The following is a 16,525-nucleotide window of genomic DNA, read 5'->3' on the forward strand; positions in this document are numbered from 1 at the left end:
GCACATGAAAACAGCATGTCTAGTAATTTATTGGCATTAGATGAATCACACGGTAATATCAAAAGATTCAAAAGGTTGGTGTGATTGCATGCTTTAGCAAAAAAATTGATTGCATATTCCTCCGAGTCATACCAAAAGAAGAAAAGATCTGAAGGTTAGGTAAGCAAAGAAATGATAAAGAGGATGCTTGTTGGAGGGTAAGCACACAAGCAAGCAAAAGGAACAAATTAGAGAGATTGCATATTTTTCGTGCTGCTAATTAGGAGTGTTGATAGTCTTGATATATTTTCTTTCTCTTAAGGAACCAGCAAGGAGCATAAGGAACAGGTATTCTAATTGCTATACATTGCTCTAAGCTTTTCATTTTAGCATAATTTCTCCCTTTCAAGTTGAAATGAGAAAAGGAAAAAATTAGAGAGACAACAAAAATTACATAAGCACACTCTGCTTGTTAGCCTTCTAAACTTCCTTGTGTTGTTTCTCTGGATTGCAAAGAGGTATAGGTACATGAAGGTAGCCTGAAATGCTCATTGACATAATAGCTTATGCATGTGTTTCATAGGCATTCAATTTGTTAGATGTCTGTTGGGCTGAGAAACAAATATGGTTTTTTTGTCAACTTAGATATTGGGTTTGTCTGGTTGAACAACAATTACTTTTTTTTTGTTGACAGAGCAATTAGGGTTAGATGTGTGTTTGTGTATGTGTTGAGCGGAGAGGCCCAATTTGTTTGATTTAAAAAATTTGTAGAGTATTTATGTTAGTATATTTATTTATCAGTGGAGCTTTTTTTGTGTTATTTTAATCTTAATTTTAGTTAGTTAATTTTAAAAAATTCACTTTTATTGTTGGTGTTTGAATTAGTTTTAAATTTCATTATCTAGTAGCATCATTGTAAACAGAGGTGATGCTAACTAAACTATGATCGATCATCAGGTCATAATTGATTGGACAAGCCATTTGTCAAAATGATGAATATGCTGCTTTTTGTACTATGTTTGATGACTAGCTGTACTGGACATGGAGTTCATGGAATTCCAAGTATTAACAAGCCTCGTGTCAAGAGCATTCAGGTATACCATCCCGTTTTTGTTACATTTGATCTCATTGCATGGTTTAATAATTTTGTTTTTTTACTGAGTTTTGGTATCAACAGAAAGAGTTGGCATATGAGGTTGATTGCATTGACATTAACAAACAACCTGCATGATCACCCTTTACTGAAGAATCATAAGCTGCAGGTATACATTCAGTTTGAATTACACATAATCTAGTATATAATTAGTTTTTATCTATCATTGGTTGATTATATTTCCTCTTTCATGTTCATTTTTTCCCTTTAATTGTAGAGAAAACCTAACTTTCAGAAAACAGTGAAGGACTCACCAACTGAACCCATATTTGGGCTTGAGAAGATCCAGTGTCCTAATGGAAAAGTTCCTATTCGGAGGATAACTAAAGATGACCTCATTCAACCCAAATGGTTTTCAAAGACCATATGCCAAACCCTGGACATTCAAGTAAGATTTTATAGCAGAAATGAATTTCATATCTTGGAGTTGCTTGTTGAGGAAAATTTTGAAAGTTTTAATCTAAATGCCACCTCGTAGCAGCTTGTGGCCTCTATTGGACTTTACATAGTTTCTAAAAGCAAAGTGCACATGATTTGTTAAGAAAAGGCACATTGAATTGGGTTATAGGATCTGTGTCACAGACATTGTTCGTGTTTAATTAATTATAAATGTGGCTAGGATGGTTGGTTTTGCAAGGGTGGAGATAATCCCCTTTTTTAATGTGAATCTCTTGAATGTGTAGGTTGCAGAAATGTCTCTCAAAACATCTCTAAATCCTCCATATCATGGGGTTAGTGGAGCTACAAGTATTTATAACCCGAGGGTTAAAAGTGATCGATCAAGTTCAGCTGAAATATGGGTTCAAATTGGAGAACTGGGTGGGATGAATAAAATTGCCTCTGGATGGCATGTGAGTTTTTATTTATCCTATAATCACAATAGTTTTCATCCTAAAATTTGTATTTATGCGGCTTATTATGGAACTTGTATTCATTCCAAAAATACATAATCTAACCCACATTTTGATCTCAGGTGGATCCAGGATTATATGGTGATAATAAAACCCATATTTACTCTGCATGGACGGTAAGGAAAGATTTAGTCTCATTTGTTTTATGTTTTCCTGTTTACCAATTTACCATGCAGAAACACTCCATTAATCCATAAAAGAAATTGTTCTAAAATCACTACTTTTTTGTCATTTGAGGTTGATTAAAAAAATGAAGATTCATTTCTTGAAAACTTACGCGATGATAAACATTAATTCACAGTCAGATAACTTCATGAAGACTGGATGCTACAACACACTATGTCCAGGTTTTGTTCAGATTGACAAGGGAATTATGGTCGGAGCGCAGGTCCAGGACACATCCGTCTATGATGGAGTGATGGTTGAGATGAATGTTTCTATTTTACTGGTGATGCTCTTGCAAAAAAATATTTCATAAGAAAAGTGTTTAGACTTAATAGAGAAAACCAACTATTTACATAGTACACTCTTATAAGACTAGTTATATTTATAAGAAAAGATTTTGAAATTTCAATAATTATTTTACTGAAACTAAACTAAACTTAAGACATGTATGTTAAAATAAAATTGGCTTAATTACACTTGCGGTTCATGCTTGATTTTGGTCCCATATTTCTTTTCAGTAAGTTTAGTCTTCACTTTTTAACCTTGTTATAATTAAGTCACTCAATTACTTTTATTCTACTTAAACTTCAAATCTTCTAATGTTGTGTTTGTGAGTTGAGTTTTGGATAGGAGGGAAGGGAAATGGGAGGCTTATGAGAAACCCTCCCCTTGTTTGAGAGTTTTTATAAGGTGAGGGTTTGGGAAATTTTTGAAAAACCCTCCAAAACTTCTCCAAGACCCTTCTTTGGTTATTTTTTGGAGTCCCGCCAGCCAAATTGTGAGTTTTGGAGGAATTTTGAGTTTCCAAACGACACGAGGGCTTACGCTCCCTTCCTTCTCTTTCCCTCCTGTTTAGTTCCCCTCAAAGCCTTCCCTTCCCTACCTAAAAAACTCGCAAACACACCCTAAGTAAAACTTTCACAAGTTGAGGGAAACCAATCTTGTTTGAAAGTTTACTTGTAATTTTAGATTGGGAAGTTTCTGAATTTTTTTATTACTTGGATTAGTCTTAGTGAGCACTGATAAATGATAATTCATGTTAATCAACAGAAGTAAATTGTGGGAATCCCTTTAGACCGGAAAGTTTATGGATAACAATCTTGTGTGTAGCTAGCTGAAAGGGTGGCGGTAATATATATTGAAAATTTGTTGTGTATGTGTTCAGGATACAAAAACCAATAATTGGTGGGTGATTATGCAATATAGGAGTGTTGGATACTTCCCAGCATCTTTATTCTCCAATATGACCAGTGCAGATCATGTGGGATGGGGTGGCAGAACATCAACTCCGCGGCAAACTCCTAGTCCTCCAATGGGATCCGGATACTTGCCTGATTTTAATTCTGTTCATGCTTGTTATTTTAGGAATATTTCATACCAAGATGAAACCGGGCCAAACAAAGCTCCCATAACTTATCTAATGGAGACATCCCTCACAGACGCCAACGGTAGCTGTTCTGATATTCAGTATTATGGATATAGTGGATTAGAATCTGGATGCATGATTCAATTTGGAGGACCTGGGGGTGCTAACTGTGGGGGTTCTTGGGTGTGCTAACTGTGGCATTTAATTAATATCCTGAATTAGTTATGACTATCATTCTAGTATATTATAAAATTCACAAGTACTGCTTCTTGTTTTATGGAACCTGACTTCTTATTGGTTTTTAAACACATTTGTGATTTTAGTTATTTTCCTCAGTTTTATTTAATTGTGCAAATGAGACAGCATCTAATATTTAAGGGAGGGTTTGTGAAACTGTCCAACCTAAGTTTATTTTTTCATGAAGTAATCATAATCTGTTAAATTAAGAGGCAGAGTAGAGTATTGAACTGTCCACTGCACCATGATGCAACTGGACTCGTGGGTTATCAGTTTTTTCCTCACCCCCCTTTCTCCCATACTACTGTCAAATGTATTTGTATTCTAGACTTGTATATTAGGATTTTGGTTTCTATAATCTTAGTATAGTGATTTCATGAAGAGACCACAAAAATATCGTCAATTATTAGTTTCAGATAGCAAATTTTCTTTAGCTTATATGCAGCAGATTTATCCTCCAAATACTGTGATAGTGACATCAAAATACATACTGGTTAGTATATAAGTGTTTACTAAAGTTGAAAGGTTTTTCACTAACTAAAGAGGATGAAATGTAAGAAAAAGCAGTACACCTTATAAAGGACTTTATGCAGAGGCTAGGACATTCTGCTCTTATATTAGAATAAAATATTGCACTCATAAGAATTCATGAGGCCACTGAGGTTTTCACTCTTTAACTGCTACACGGTGAAGCTGTTATTGGAGGACTTGGGTTTGGGATTATAATTGGCAACAAAAGGAGTGTGGTTAAAATGAGAAAATGGATATGCAAATGAGGAGGAAATTGGTAGCTGTAGAGAGATAGACTCTCGAAAACCTGACCCTTGCAACATTCAAGAGAATTTATCTCTCTTAATCATTTTATAAATTTTTTCTTTCCTTCCATCCTTATAAGAGGGTGAAAGCAAAGCTCTTGGTGATCGAGGCTACCTCCTTAACTTGCATGGTATTCTCTTTGCCTATCTCTTCTCTCCCACAATCAATTTTACTAGCATCCAAGAAGTGGTTTAAATGTTGGGCCTCTTTTGAAGGCCCTTGGAGTTGAGCTGGAGTCTTCCTATATCATGGGCCTTCCTAGTCATCCCATTTTCTGGAGATTTGATAATTCACCCCTTTGACCAAAAAGAAAAAGAATTTGGGAGTAAAAGGAATGGCCACCTATGGAATGGAACAGTGTCTCTCTTGCTCAAAGGCCCCGTATGGAAGAGCTTATCTGATACAATAAACACTTATGTCAGTGTTTGGGAGAGCTTATGCAAATAACTTATGACCACCATAAGCTGTTTTGAGATTATTTTCATAAGCTATCCAGGAAAACTTATAAAAAAGAGTTTATGTTTATATATAGCTTATTTTCAATTTATTTCAATAAATTTTTAAAAATATCTTATGAATAAGCGCTTATGTCATAATCGCGCTTATGATCATAAATGCTTAATTAAGTTATTTTCCTATTAAAAGATGCATTATTTTTAGCAGGAATCTTATTGTTCCTATCTCCATGAAGGTCAAATACTTGCCACTTAAATCGATTCTAAAAATGATTTATTTTGGAAAAAAAATTTAAAGTAAGTTCACTTCCATAGTGGTAAATGTCACATCTAACTTTCTCCAAATTATTTAAGATGAAATTAAAATACATTAATAATTAAAAGGTGACTAAAACCCACTGCTTTTTCTCTTCTTTTTTTTTGGTCACATGCATTATCTAGTGAAGGATATTCTATTTAAGCACCGAGCATTAGGGATGGCAATGGGTAGGGTCTGGGTAGGGTACTATAGTACCCATTCCCATACACGTGTTTTTAAAAATTACTTGTACCCGTCCCCATACCCGCGTTGGTAGCAACTTGAATGTCCGTCTCCGTACCCTTTGGGTACCTATTTGCCCATACCCGTGCCCATTACCCGCAATTTAGCTAACCAAAATATATTTTTCACTATTTTTGTTAATAGTAAACAAAAATACAACTACAATTTTAAATAAAAAACACTAATAAAAATACAAAAGATTATTCAAATACTTAACAAATAAAATCATTCGACTAAGCATATTTTTTTAGAAGGAATAAATGAAAAAGATATAATTTTAAATTTATAATTTAGATTTACAATATAGCCCTAAAGTTGTAGGTTAATAACTAACAAATTTTAAAAATAAGTGGGAGTAAATTAGTGATGATTATGAATACCTTAAATACTCACCTATTTTTTTCAAAAAGAGTAAGTTTGAAAGCTATTGCTTAAGTTAATTTTTTATATATTACCAAATAATAATAATAATAATAATAATAATAATAATAATAATAATAATAATAATAATAATATGTGTGTGCGGGTATGGGGCGGGTTGGGTACTATAATACCCATACCCGCACCCATACCCACTACTTTTTACGGGTAATTACCCATACCCATCTAGCGGGTTTTTACCCTACCATTAGTGGATATTTTTTGCGGGTACCCTATGGGTTATAAACCCATTGCCATCCCTACCGAGCATCCTCCTATTGTCCTATTGGGGCTAAATTCTACTCCCTCCGTTCCTTATTATAAGGCCACTTTTAAGTGTTTTATTTTGTTCCTAAATATAAGTCTATTTACAATATCAATGAAACATTAATTATTTTTTTCCAAAACTATCATCATATTTAATATGAAAGAGACAATGAGATTTTTAAATAATAATTTGGAGAGGGAAATTTATAAGAAATTAAATAAGGATAATCTAGGAAAGTGAATAAATTCTTTTACAAATTTATTGCTTGTAACTACTTTCCTTAATCTAAGAAAATTAGGTAAAATGGGCTTATATATAAGAACGGAGGGAGTATTGATAAAGGGTCCAGCCCAAACAGACTTGGATAGGAATTAGGAGTTTATTAGTTGTGGGGATATTTTAAGTTTTTGTTCATGTTTGGCTTGGTTTACACTGTCTTCAAGTGCATTAGAGCATGCTAGCTTGTTATGTGTTGTGTATTTGTGGTGTTATGTTGTAAGTGCTCTTTTTAGGGTTTGATACCCCTAATTTGAAAGTGTTATTTGAATCGGTTTATGCCTTAATCTTACATACCTTTGACTAAAAAAAACTTTTTTATTGAAAAAAAATCACTATTTTTTCAACAATCTCACTCGAATATGTGAGGTTCACTCAAAATATAGGTCTCGTTTTTTATTTAATGTAACTGCAATGAATTTCCACCTATAAATGAGAGTATTGATAAAAGTTAGTGTAAGTGTTACCACTTACCGGCACTTGATGCTTTGATGTCTACCGAGAAGAGGCACACCCGTTTGATGTTTTGCCTTCTTTGATCGTCGAGGCTATTGGATTCCGGTGGGCACTCTCTAGCTATATTCTTTGCTTTCGCACGATTAATTTTGTGACATCCTTCTATTGGCAGTTCTTATTTAACTTTACTTATTAGGGATTGTAAGGATTCTTATTGAGTTGTGTTTGTTCGCCACTCTGGTAATAAAGTTGTTGATGATTATCAAGCCAGACATTCCAGCTCCTTAATTCTCCAATTCTATTTGGGTGGAGGAGGTCCTCTGGGTGTTATGCCTTTGCTGGATGTAATTACTCAAAATAGAAGGGAAAAATGAATGTGAAATTATTTAAATTCCATGGGGATATTAGTAAAATTGAATCCAATTTGGATTTACCCTTTTAAGACTCAATTTCCGGTTCCAAAACTTATCAGGCATATGCATGGACCTAAGAAAAATAATTAAAACTCAGGAAATCAATACTACTAATATGTTCACCATGAGAGAGAAGAAGAAACAACACAACCTTAAAACGGCAAATGGTCAAACCATACCAAAAATTTCACAACATTAATGATTAGTGAGTCTAATAAGATTAAGAGTATCCTAAGATTAAACTTAACATAGGAATATATTCTTTCAAAAAAATAACATAGGAATATAGACTGTGACGTACATTGTTACTGGTTCTCTTACCAAGCACGATATAGTCAAATTATTACTACATCACAATACATTGAGGTCCATGACTCCATCATTGTTTTAATTTAAATTAAATACGCGGTTAAGATTGCTTTCCCTGCGGAATAACCAAGAATTAAAATCATATTAAAGTCTGAAAAAGCACCCTTTTCTGCATTATATCAGGTTTAAGTTAGAACTTCAAAACACAACACCAAATCATAATCAGCTCAAGTCATTGTCCTCTTAGACAATTAAGGAAAAAAGTAAAAAATAAACAAAGACTCTCATTCTCATAAACTAAGCTACCACTACATAATTTTACAAAGCAAAAATTACATTGACACAAAGACCAAATTCCCTACATTGTCTAAGACCACCACAATCACAAGGCACACTCTATGATTCAACGCTGACTTCAGTCAATTGAGGCTTCACCTTAGGAGGCCTCCCCCTGGGCCTCCCACTAGAAACAGCAGCGCCCGGAGACGCCGCCGCAGCCGACCGGGCAACCTTCTTGGGCCGGCCTCTAGGCCTGCCACTTGCAATTGACACCACCTTGGGCTTTGGCTCAGCATTAGGATCCTTTGGTGGACGACCCCTGGGCCTTGGTGGGGCCACCACAGTGTCTAGAGGCAGAGCAGCCTTGGGCTTGGGTGGCCTGCCACGTCCCCTCTTAGGTGGGGCATTTGGGTCAGGCTTCATGTAGTTGTTGTTCAAGAACACAAGCTCCCCACTCTCTTTCATCTGGTTGAGGTGAAGAATGAGAAGAGTTGCATGAGTTTCTGGCAATTCACCATGATTGGATTCTATATAGCTTGATATTGCTGACTTGTTGGATCCATTGGGTTTGTTCAGTGATTCCAGTGCTTCCATTATCATCTGCAACAACAGAATCAATCACCCACAGTTAACCATTGACAAAAAAACAAATAATTTTCAGTTAATATTGATGGGTTTGTGAGAAAACAAAACAATCAAGATTAATTCTATAAATGTTCCCTTAAATCAGTTAGCTTAAATTGCTCAAAAACCCTAATTTCTTCCTCTGTTTGAAGAATTATTCTAAATTCAAGCATGGTGAAAAATATATTGAAGACCCAAGTTGGTAAAAATGAACAGCTCAAATGGGTCAGTGTCAAAAGAAAATTGATTTGGGTGTGGGTTTACCTCAGGGTAGGGAGGGAGTGATGAAGGTTTATTAACCTCTTCAGTGGCCATGGAAGTTGAAGGTGATGGAGAAGCTTCAAAGCTATAGCAGAGTTGAAGAGTGAAAAAGACAACGTTTGACAGGGGAAGGATCGAAATTATTCTGTAAAAGGGGTGTGTTGGATATGGGGACAGAGTTTCATGGATCTAGGAATTGAATTTAAAGGGAGATAAATAAATGAATTGAAGATTGGAAATAGATTTAATTTAATTTAAAAAACTAAACTAAACTTCCTACCTATCTTTGTTCATCTTTATGAGAATTGGACGGCTAGGAATAACCAAACGGTTGATGATCCAACGGTTGATGTTCTGTTATGAAGAAGATCACTTGGATCGATGACGTGGAAGGAATATATATATATCTAAATATTTTCTTGCTAGAAGAAAGTTGTGCCAACTCAAACATATGATGTAAGTTTCGAAATTAAAAAATAAAGAATAATGTTACCTACACACCTCTCTTTGAGGTGGAATGAGGAGAGAGATAGAAAGAAAGGAAAAAGTAAGAGAGAGAAAAGTATGAGATGTGATAGATAGTAAGAGGAGAGAGATAGAAACAAAAAGAGGTGGAAATAAAGTGTTTTAAAAATGAGGTATGTATATATCATTACTGAAAAATAAAAATGTGATTGGATTTTATGAGTGTCTCGAAAAGTGGAGAGTCCCGGTAGTTTAAATGGTAAGAGTCGATTGACACATGTGGACTTTTTTCCTTCCCTCCCGCATCTCTCCCCTCATGCTCCCCTTTCTCCCTCTCCCTCACCACCCCCTCCCCTTTCCACAACTCCCTCTTCCCTCACCCCTTCGACGCCAAAAACTCACTCCACCACTTAAATTAGTCGTGCCAACACCTTCAATCCCAAATCAGTAACATTATCAAATGAAAAATCAAAACATAGAGAATCCCGACCAAGTGCACAACCAATGTCGGTGTTTCCCCCTTAACCATTACCGTTGGAACCTGCACCCACAACTTCGCCAACCACCTTAACATCCAACCCCAACCAATAAAGAACCCCAACCTCCAACCGAGTACAAACCTCAACTTGCTTACATGGATTTCTGAACCATTTAGGCTTCGTTTGGGTAAGCGGTGGCCACACCCCAACACACGTTTTTTTCCTATTGACTAGAGTCTAGAGATAAGATTCTCTCAAAACGCGCGTTGACTTCCCAAGGACGCCAATACAAATGAGCACTTAGATGAAAAAACTAACATCACAGACAAAAAACAAAAATCGTACTAATTTGTGGAGGTACTAAAAATGAAAAAAATTACAATGATTAAATTAAAAAATGAGATATATTATAAAGACAAAAAACTTACCATTTTAGAACACTAAAGCTTATGTTTTGCAAATACCATAAACATCTCTTTACCTCCTTATTTCTTTTGGACTATTAATTCATTCACACTTTATTTTATCTTCTATCTCATTTACACTCTCATTCCCTTCTTATATCACCCTTTAATTCCTATCATATTTCTATCTCTTATCACTCTATCTTCATTTCCTCTATCTCACTTTCTAAGTGCATTTCAAGTGCCAACTCAGCATATATTCTACTTGATTTTAGTTAGTTTTTTTTGTCTTCTTCTCATCTTTATTTTATTTTGTCTATGTGGAAAAAGAGATCTTTATTGAAAATGATGTGTAAGATAAGTTGAGGTTGGTCTTCCACTTTTCCATTACTCCTTACACTCACTCACTCTGCAACCACTACTCTGCTGCCATTTTTCCTCCTCCAGCAACCACCACCAACCGCCACCACCTCCTCCGCGCCAACACCTCTCTCCGTTTCACTCATTCCACTCTGTCTATAAATAGTAAATGGCGAAACAGAAAACCAAAACACTCCACACTCGCATTCTCAATCGCAAGCAAACGATTCTTGTGCTCTGCAACTGCAACTGCATTTGAAGAAGAACAAGAAAGAAGAAGAACCAACTCAACTTCATAGCTTCAACGATTCTTCAATGGTAACAACAACAAACAACTCATCTTCTTCTTCGCACAAGTAGTAGAATCATGCATGAAATTGCTTTCATTCTTGCACCATTCTTGCTCTCATTTCAGGTGATGATGAGGGTTCTTGACACACTGGTGGCAATCTTGTTGACGGTGAGCTTTCTTTTGATCGAGCTCATATCCATGGCTGTACAGCTACCAGACCCATTCATCGTGGTGATCCATCTCAAGGCACTCTCCTTCTTGTACTTCGGATTGTCTGCTATGTTTGTGTTGCTCTTGAAACTGCTCCCCATGATGATGATCCCTGGTGTCAACATTGGTCCAAGGGAACGTGCTTCCATAGTTGTGTGTTCCATTGTTTGCTTTCTCGATGGCTTGCACTGCTACTTAGTTTACATGTGCTGTTTGTGGTGGTGGGTTCCTATTGAAATGCCGTCTGTTCGTGCTACGGGACCAGCTAGAAATTGGGAGATTCGTATCGGAATGTCGCCGGTTCGTGTTCATGGTGCTGGAAATTCCTCAACTGCTTTCATGGAATGGGTGTGATATTCCTATTTCTATCTTGTCTAGTCTTTTGTTTTGACTGATATATTGATTGACCTGATATATAGCACATTGTTATCAGTTTAGTTTACTTCTAGTTCAAGATGTTTACAATGGTATTGTTTGCCTAATTTTGTTGTTGCAATCTTTCATTGTTATATTGAATTGAATGATCATGGAATAAGAGTTAAAATAGATACAAGTTGTTGTACATGATGATGAATGCATGATTGTGCTGTGAGGTTTATACATAACAATTAACACCCCTCTAGCTACTTACAAGTTCTTTACTGTAAAATTTTGGGCTTCACACAATTTTCATGGGTAGCCCAAACTCAAACCTTATAATATGAACATGTTCATACTCTAACATTTCTGTCTGCATCTCTTTTACTCATTTGACAAACCACAACAAGACACTAGAAATCCCTCCCTCCATTGGAGAAAATTTTCTGTATTTTTGTTACAAAGTTCGGTTACCATGCTTCTGCATGAAGCACAGGAATCATAAATGTGCATATCCATCATGATTACCTCCAACAAAGCTATCTGCATCTAGTAAGCATGTGAAGAAATATGTTAGTATTCTTAAACATAGGTGCTAAGAAAGTACAATGAATTTCAATATAAAATTCATATACCTAGTGCCTGCACATCTTTGGTTGGTGAATGCAACTTCACTATAGTTGATCATTACCCATGGTCTTCAAGCGGAGTTCCACAGCCTTAAGATCGCGAAAATGTTGCAAGATTTCTTGAAGCAGATCCATTCCTTTATCTCCGTTCTGTATGGAGCCCATACAATGCTGGAGAAACTCCTTATCTGTTTCAAGAGATTGTAACCTCTCATAAACATGATCAACCTCCTCTTCAATGGAGACCTTCATGCCATCCATTTGAAGAATAGGTCCTGAGTTTTGCATACTAGATGTTTCAGTTTCCAATTGTCTGTCAAATGCATACACTTCTTCAATCTCAGTATCAGCTGCATCTAAGTATGGCAGGAGCCTCTTTGCCAAAGAACCCATTGTTCTTCTTGGAGAGTGTTTATTATCTGAAAATTCATTAGAATGCATGTTGTCCTCTAAACTGCTAAAATCACAATTCTCAATCAAGCCTTTGTCACCATATGTTGAACTCTCAATAAATTTGACCTCATCAAGAATTTCCTCTTTATCTGCCAAATATATTATCTTTTCCTCTAATACTTTGAGCTGATCTAGAATTGAAGCCCTCTCTTCCTCAAATTCCTCCAATGTGTTATCAAGGGCACTTACATGCTTTACACAGTCTAGCGCCATCTCCTCCAAATTAGAAACTGAATCAGTTCCATTAATGTGTCTGCTTTCCTCATGGTTGAAAAAGCCATTATCATCTTCTCTGGCTTCATGGTTAAGATCAATGGATAGATCATCAATGTAGCCTGCATTGCTACAAGAAGAAGAAGAATCTCTACTTCTTAAACTTCCATCTTTCATTCTTCTCAACACATTTAGATTCTGTTTTTCTTCATAATCCACCACCTTTTGCCTGTACTCTTCCAATTCCTTCTCAAGCTCTTGCTTCTCTTTCTCTCTTTTCATCATTAAATCATTCAAAAGCTGTAAAGCTTCCTGGTCATACTCTGCTTGTTCTTCCATCATCCTCTGGTATTGCAATGCTTCCATCTGCATTGCTGCCTTTTCTTCTTGCAGCCTTGTAATCATTGCCATTGTCTGGTTGGCAGCTACTGCAGAGGCACTTCTCTCTTCTTCTAGTTCTTGATATAGAGCACTAAGAGTCCTCTGTTCAGATTTTAATGCAGTTTTCAGCCGGTCAATTGTTAGTACTGGATCACCATATTCTAACTCACTCGCAACACTGCCATCCCCGGAATCCTCTGCACCTGATTCCCTTTTCTCAAAGAGCATCGATTTCCTGTGTAGGTAATGCAAGCCATCTACAGAACTGGGAGTTTCAGGAAGTTTATCTTCTTCTACTTCATATGACTCTGAGCCCTTGGACGATTGATGGCTTGTGCCTTCATGATTTTTCTCAATTGGTGTTGCTTTCGCAATCATTTCAGTATATTCGCTATTATTTGATTTATTTCCACCTGTTTTATCTGGACCTGCATTATTATGGTTCAATTGCAGTTCAGAGGTATTGAAAAGTAGCTAAAAAAAGACTAAGGTACTATATGTAAAACTTACAGAGATTATTCTGTGCGAGGAATTCATCAAAGGCATTGGGAATTTCAGTATCATCCTCACTTTCACTCGTAGAAGATTGGTCTTCTTGTATGCATTGATTTGAGCAGCTTGGTTCTTCATATGGAGGTGAATTAGATGTGTGAGCAAATTTTGAAGTCATAAATGTTTAAGACATGATATCTTAACTCTCAAGTATGCCGATCTAAGTCATTTTGTCAAAATATGCTATCATAGTTAATGAACTAGCAAACTAGGATAGAAACAGCATAATTCATGCACGTTATTTGTACCTCGTGGAGTATTTTCTGGTTCTTCCGTATCTGCTTCTAAACACTTATCATTGTTGGATAAAGTTTGAGACATGCTTAGATTATTCTGAGCAATGAATTTTTCAAAGGCATTTGGAACTTCAGCATCATCCTCACTGTCACTTGCAGAAGATTGATCTTCTGGTATGCATTGATATGAGTAGGGTGGTTCTTCATATGGAGGTGAATTAGCTGTGTGAAAATATGTTGAAGTCATAAATGCTAAAGATATCATCTCTCAACTCTCAAGTAATCTAAATCAAGTCATTTTATCTAAATATGCAGGCATAGTTAATGAACTAGCAAAGTAGAAGACTTAAAACAACATAATACATGCCCGTTATTTGTACCTCTTGAAGTATTTTCTTGTTCTTCCATAGCTGCTTCTAAACTTTTATCATCTTTGGATAAACTTTGAGACGTGCCTAGATTATTTTGAGCAATGAATTTTCCAAATGCGTTTGGAACTTCAGCATCATCATCACTTGATTGAGATTCATCTTCTTGTGTACATGCATATAAGCACACTGGTTCTTGAGATCGAGACTGATCAACTGCATGACAAAAAAACATCTGTTTTATTATAGTTACAAAATACTTAATTGGATCATTCAACACAAGCACATTATGCTTTTTGTTTAAAAAGAAATAGGGAACGTGAACAAGGCACGAGGAGTGAATAGAAAAATATCCAGAAAATCTATAAATCGTGCAATTTAATGTACCTTGTGCTTCAACACTGTTGCCATCATTCAGTGAAATTTTAGCCTCTTCATAAGTAGCCATTTCTGGACCTACTTCAACTACTGAATTCCATTTTGACTCCTCAACCTCTGAAGTAGAATTAAGCAAGCTTTGAAGTTCTCTCATGCTTGATTTCTCTTCATTCTTCTTATCCACTGTGAGCAATGCTGCTTCTAAGATGGTTGATTGTGCTTCAATTGGTGCCTCAATAGCAAAACTCTGCATCTGTTGCTCCTTCTCCCCCAGATCCTCATCCAATTTGCATGATCCAAATTTCAAAGAAGAAATAGAGTCTATTAACTTGATAGGTATCAAACGATTGGTATCACAAGGTACATGATCCTCAAAGTGCTTAATCATGACTTCAAGTGATCTATCCTCCCAATGTGCATCCTTTTCTTTCTTCTCTTCATTTTCTGCATCCTTTTCATCAGATTGCAAATTTGAATTAGAACTTGAACGATCCTCCGCTGTCTCCCTGAGGATAAAACTTTCAATATCAGAAAGTATCTGATGCTCATCTGCTACTACCCCTTCATCATCATGATCTCCATCTCCATTGTTTCTCTCAAAGTCAAGGTCTTTATCTCCTTCCTTTTCACCATCTATTGATTCTACAATTAGGGACCCTTTGCTTGTGCAATTCCCATCCCCCCAGGAAGGATTCAATAACAAATAAGGAGGGTAAATCTTGCTTCTCAAGCTCTCATTGCAGCAAGAGCACCTCTTCACATTCTCTCCACTTTCATGACTCACCCATGATATCAAAGCAATCCTGTGTCTCACTCCAAATGAGTTTTCATCATGTTGATTTGGCTGAGAAGCAAAGCAATCCTCACACATGTTGTGTGCTTCAGCCAGTGTTTGATGATTTGAGCAGTAACCAAGCTTGGAAATCTCAGCTGCATGAGTCTCACACAGAAGTTCCCTTGAAAACAAATTTGAGCTCTTTCCTTGGTGCAGGACATGATCAACCCTTGAACACCAAATGCATGGTGGTTGGAGGCCAACCCATTTGGCAAATCTGGTGATAAGGTAGCTGAACAAAGAGTTGAGAAGGAGGAGGATAATTAAGAACCATTCTAGAACTGCATACACTAGAGTTGCACTGATTTTGTTGGTGTTTCTGTGTAGCATGGTTGCAAACTTGTTGGTGGCCATTGATGTTTCCACTTTGTTAATTTCTTGTGTGTGTGAGATTGGAAAGAGGGAAGGGGAAGGGAAGAGAGTGAGGAAGGGAAAGAAGGAAGAAGCTCTCAAGAGCACAAAAGAGATTACAAAACAGAATCAGAAGAAAAGAGTGTGTTTCTCAAGCTTTAGTGTTTGACAGAATAGCAAAAGCTGAGTAATTGGCAAGAGAAGCAGAGACAGAGACTAAGAAACGTGCAAATGTTTCAGTCACTGTATCAGTAAAATGCACCATTCATAATTACCTTTAGGCCAAAGTGGATCTCAATTATCAGCAGTGACTTTGATCACAATATTATATTTATCTTTGGTTGTTTCAGGGGTAGCCCAACATCATAATAACTTGGTAATATTAAAAATCCAAAATTAATGCACACTTTCTCTTTTGGAGTTGTAGAATTTGAGATGTAAGATTACAAAACTCAAACATGTTTAGTATGAATGTGCACACATTAGATACATCAGAGTGACTATATATGCAAGAAAATAAAATTATGTTGCTGAAGAAAATACCATTAAAACAATGTTAGGAAAGAAAAAAAAGAGTCTGAAGATTGAATCATGTGGTTAATTTAATTTCGTTCCATTTGATTATCCAATGCT

The 16,525-nt window shown here is 36.2% G+C and overlaps 3 protein-coding genes across 6 annotated transcripts; 1 reads left to right on the forward strand and 2 right to left on the reverse strand.

Moving 5' to 3' along the window:
* The first annotated feature begins 9 nt into the window (after positions 1-9).
* LOC130733731 (uncharacterized) lies at positions 10-3,896 on the forward strand. 3 transcript variants are annotated; one of them, XM_057585983.1, is made up of 8 exons: positions 24-327; positions 937-1,073; positions 1,157-1,241; positions 1,350-1,520; positions 1,816-1,983; positions 2,106-2,159; positions 2,345-2,491; positions 3,374-3,896. In XM_057585983.1, exons 2-8 carry the CDS (start codon positions 1,021-1,023, stop codon positions 3,764-3,766), a joined length of 1,071 nt encoding a protein of 356 aa, XP_057441966.1. In that variant the 5' UTR covers positions 24-327; positions 937-1,020; the 3' UTR covers positions 3,767-3,896. The 3 variants fall into 3 exon arrangements, with proteins under 3 accessions (XP_057441968.1, XP_057441966.1, XP_057441967.1); XM_057585984.1 differs by lacking the exon at positions 24-327 and adding an exon at positions 370-513; XM_057585985.1 differs by lacking the exon at positions 2,345-2,491 and having other exon boundaries at positions 10-327.
* A 4,019-nt stretch (positions 3,897-7,915) lies between these two features.
* LOC130733732 (HMG-Y-related protein A-like) lies at positions 7,916-9,126 on the reverse strand. The gene is made up of 2 exons (XM_057585986.1): positions 8,933-9,126; positions 7,916-8,644 (listed from the first exon to the last, which is right to left on the reverse strand). The coding sequence occupies exons 1-2, from the start codon at positions 8,981-8,983 to the stop codon at positions 8,162-8,164; spliced, it is 534 nt and encodes a 177-aa protein (XP_057441969.1). The 5' UTR covers positions 8,984-9,126; the 3' UTR covers positions 7,916-8,161.
* A 2,495-nt stretch (positions 9,127-11,621) lies between these two features.
* LOC130733733 (myosin-binding protein 2-like) lies at positions 11,622-16,203 on the reverse strand. 2 transcript variants are annotated; one of them, XM_057585988.1, is made up of 6 exons: positions 14,716-16,203; positions 14,341-14,544; positions 13,973-14,182; positions 13,683-13,796; positions 12,132-13,600; positions 11,622-12,039 (listed from the first exon to the last, which is right to left on the reverse strand). In XM_057585988.1, exons 1-5 carry the CDS (start codon positions 15,893-15,895, stop codon positions 12,171-12,173), a joined length of 3,138 nt encoding a protein of 1,045 aa, XP_057441971.1. In that variant the 5' UTR covers positions 15,896-16,203; the 3' UTR covers positions 11,622-12,039; positions 12,132-12,170. The 2 variants fall into 2 exon arrangements, with proteins under 2 accessions (XP_057441971.1, XP_057441970.1); XM_057585987.1 differs by having other exon boundaries at positions 11,622-12,045; positions 14,716-16,202.
* Positions 16,204-16,525: the final 322 nt, after the last annotated feature.

The sequence above is a fragment of the Lotus japonicus genome, chromosome 1 (assembly GCF_012489685.1).
Source record: "Lotus japonicus ecotype B-129 chromosome 1, LjGifu_v1.2".
Lineage (NCBI taxonomy): Eukaryota > Viridiplantae > Streptophyta > Magnoliopsida > Fabales > Fabaceae > Lotus > Lotus japonicus.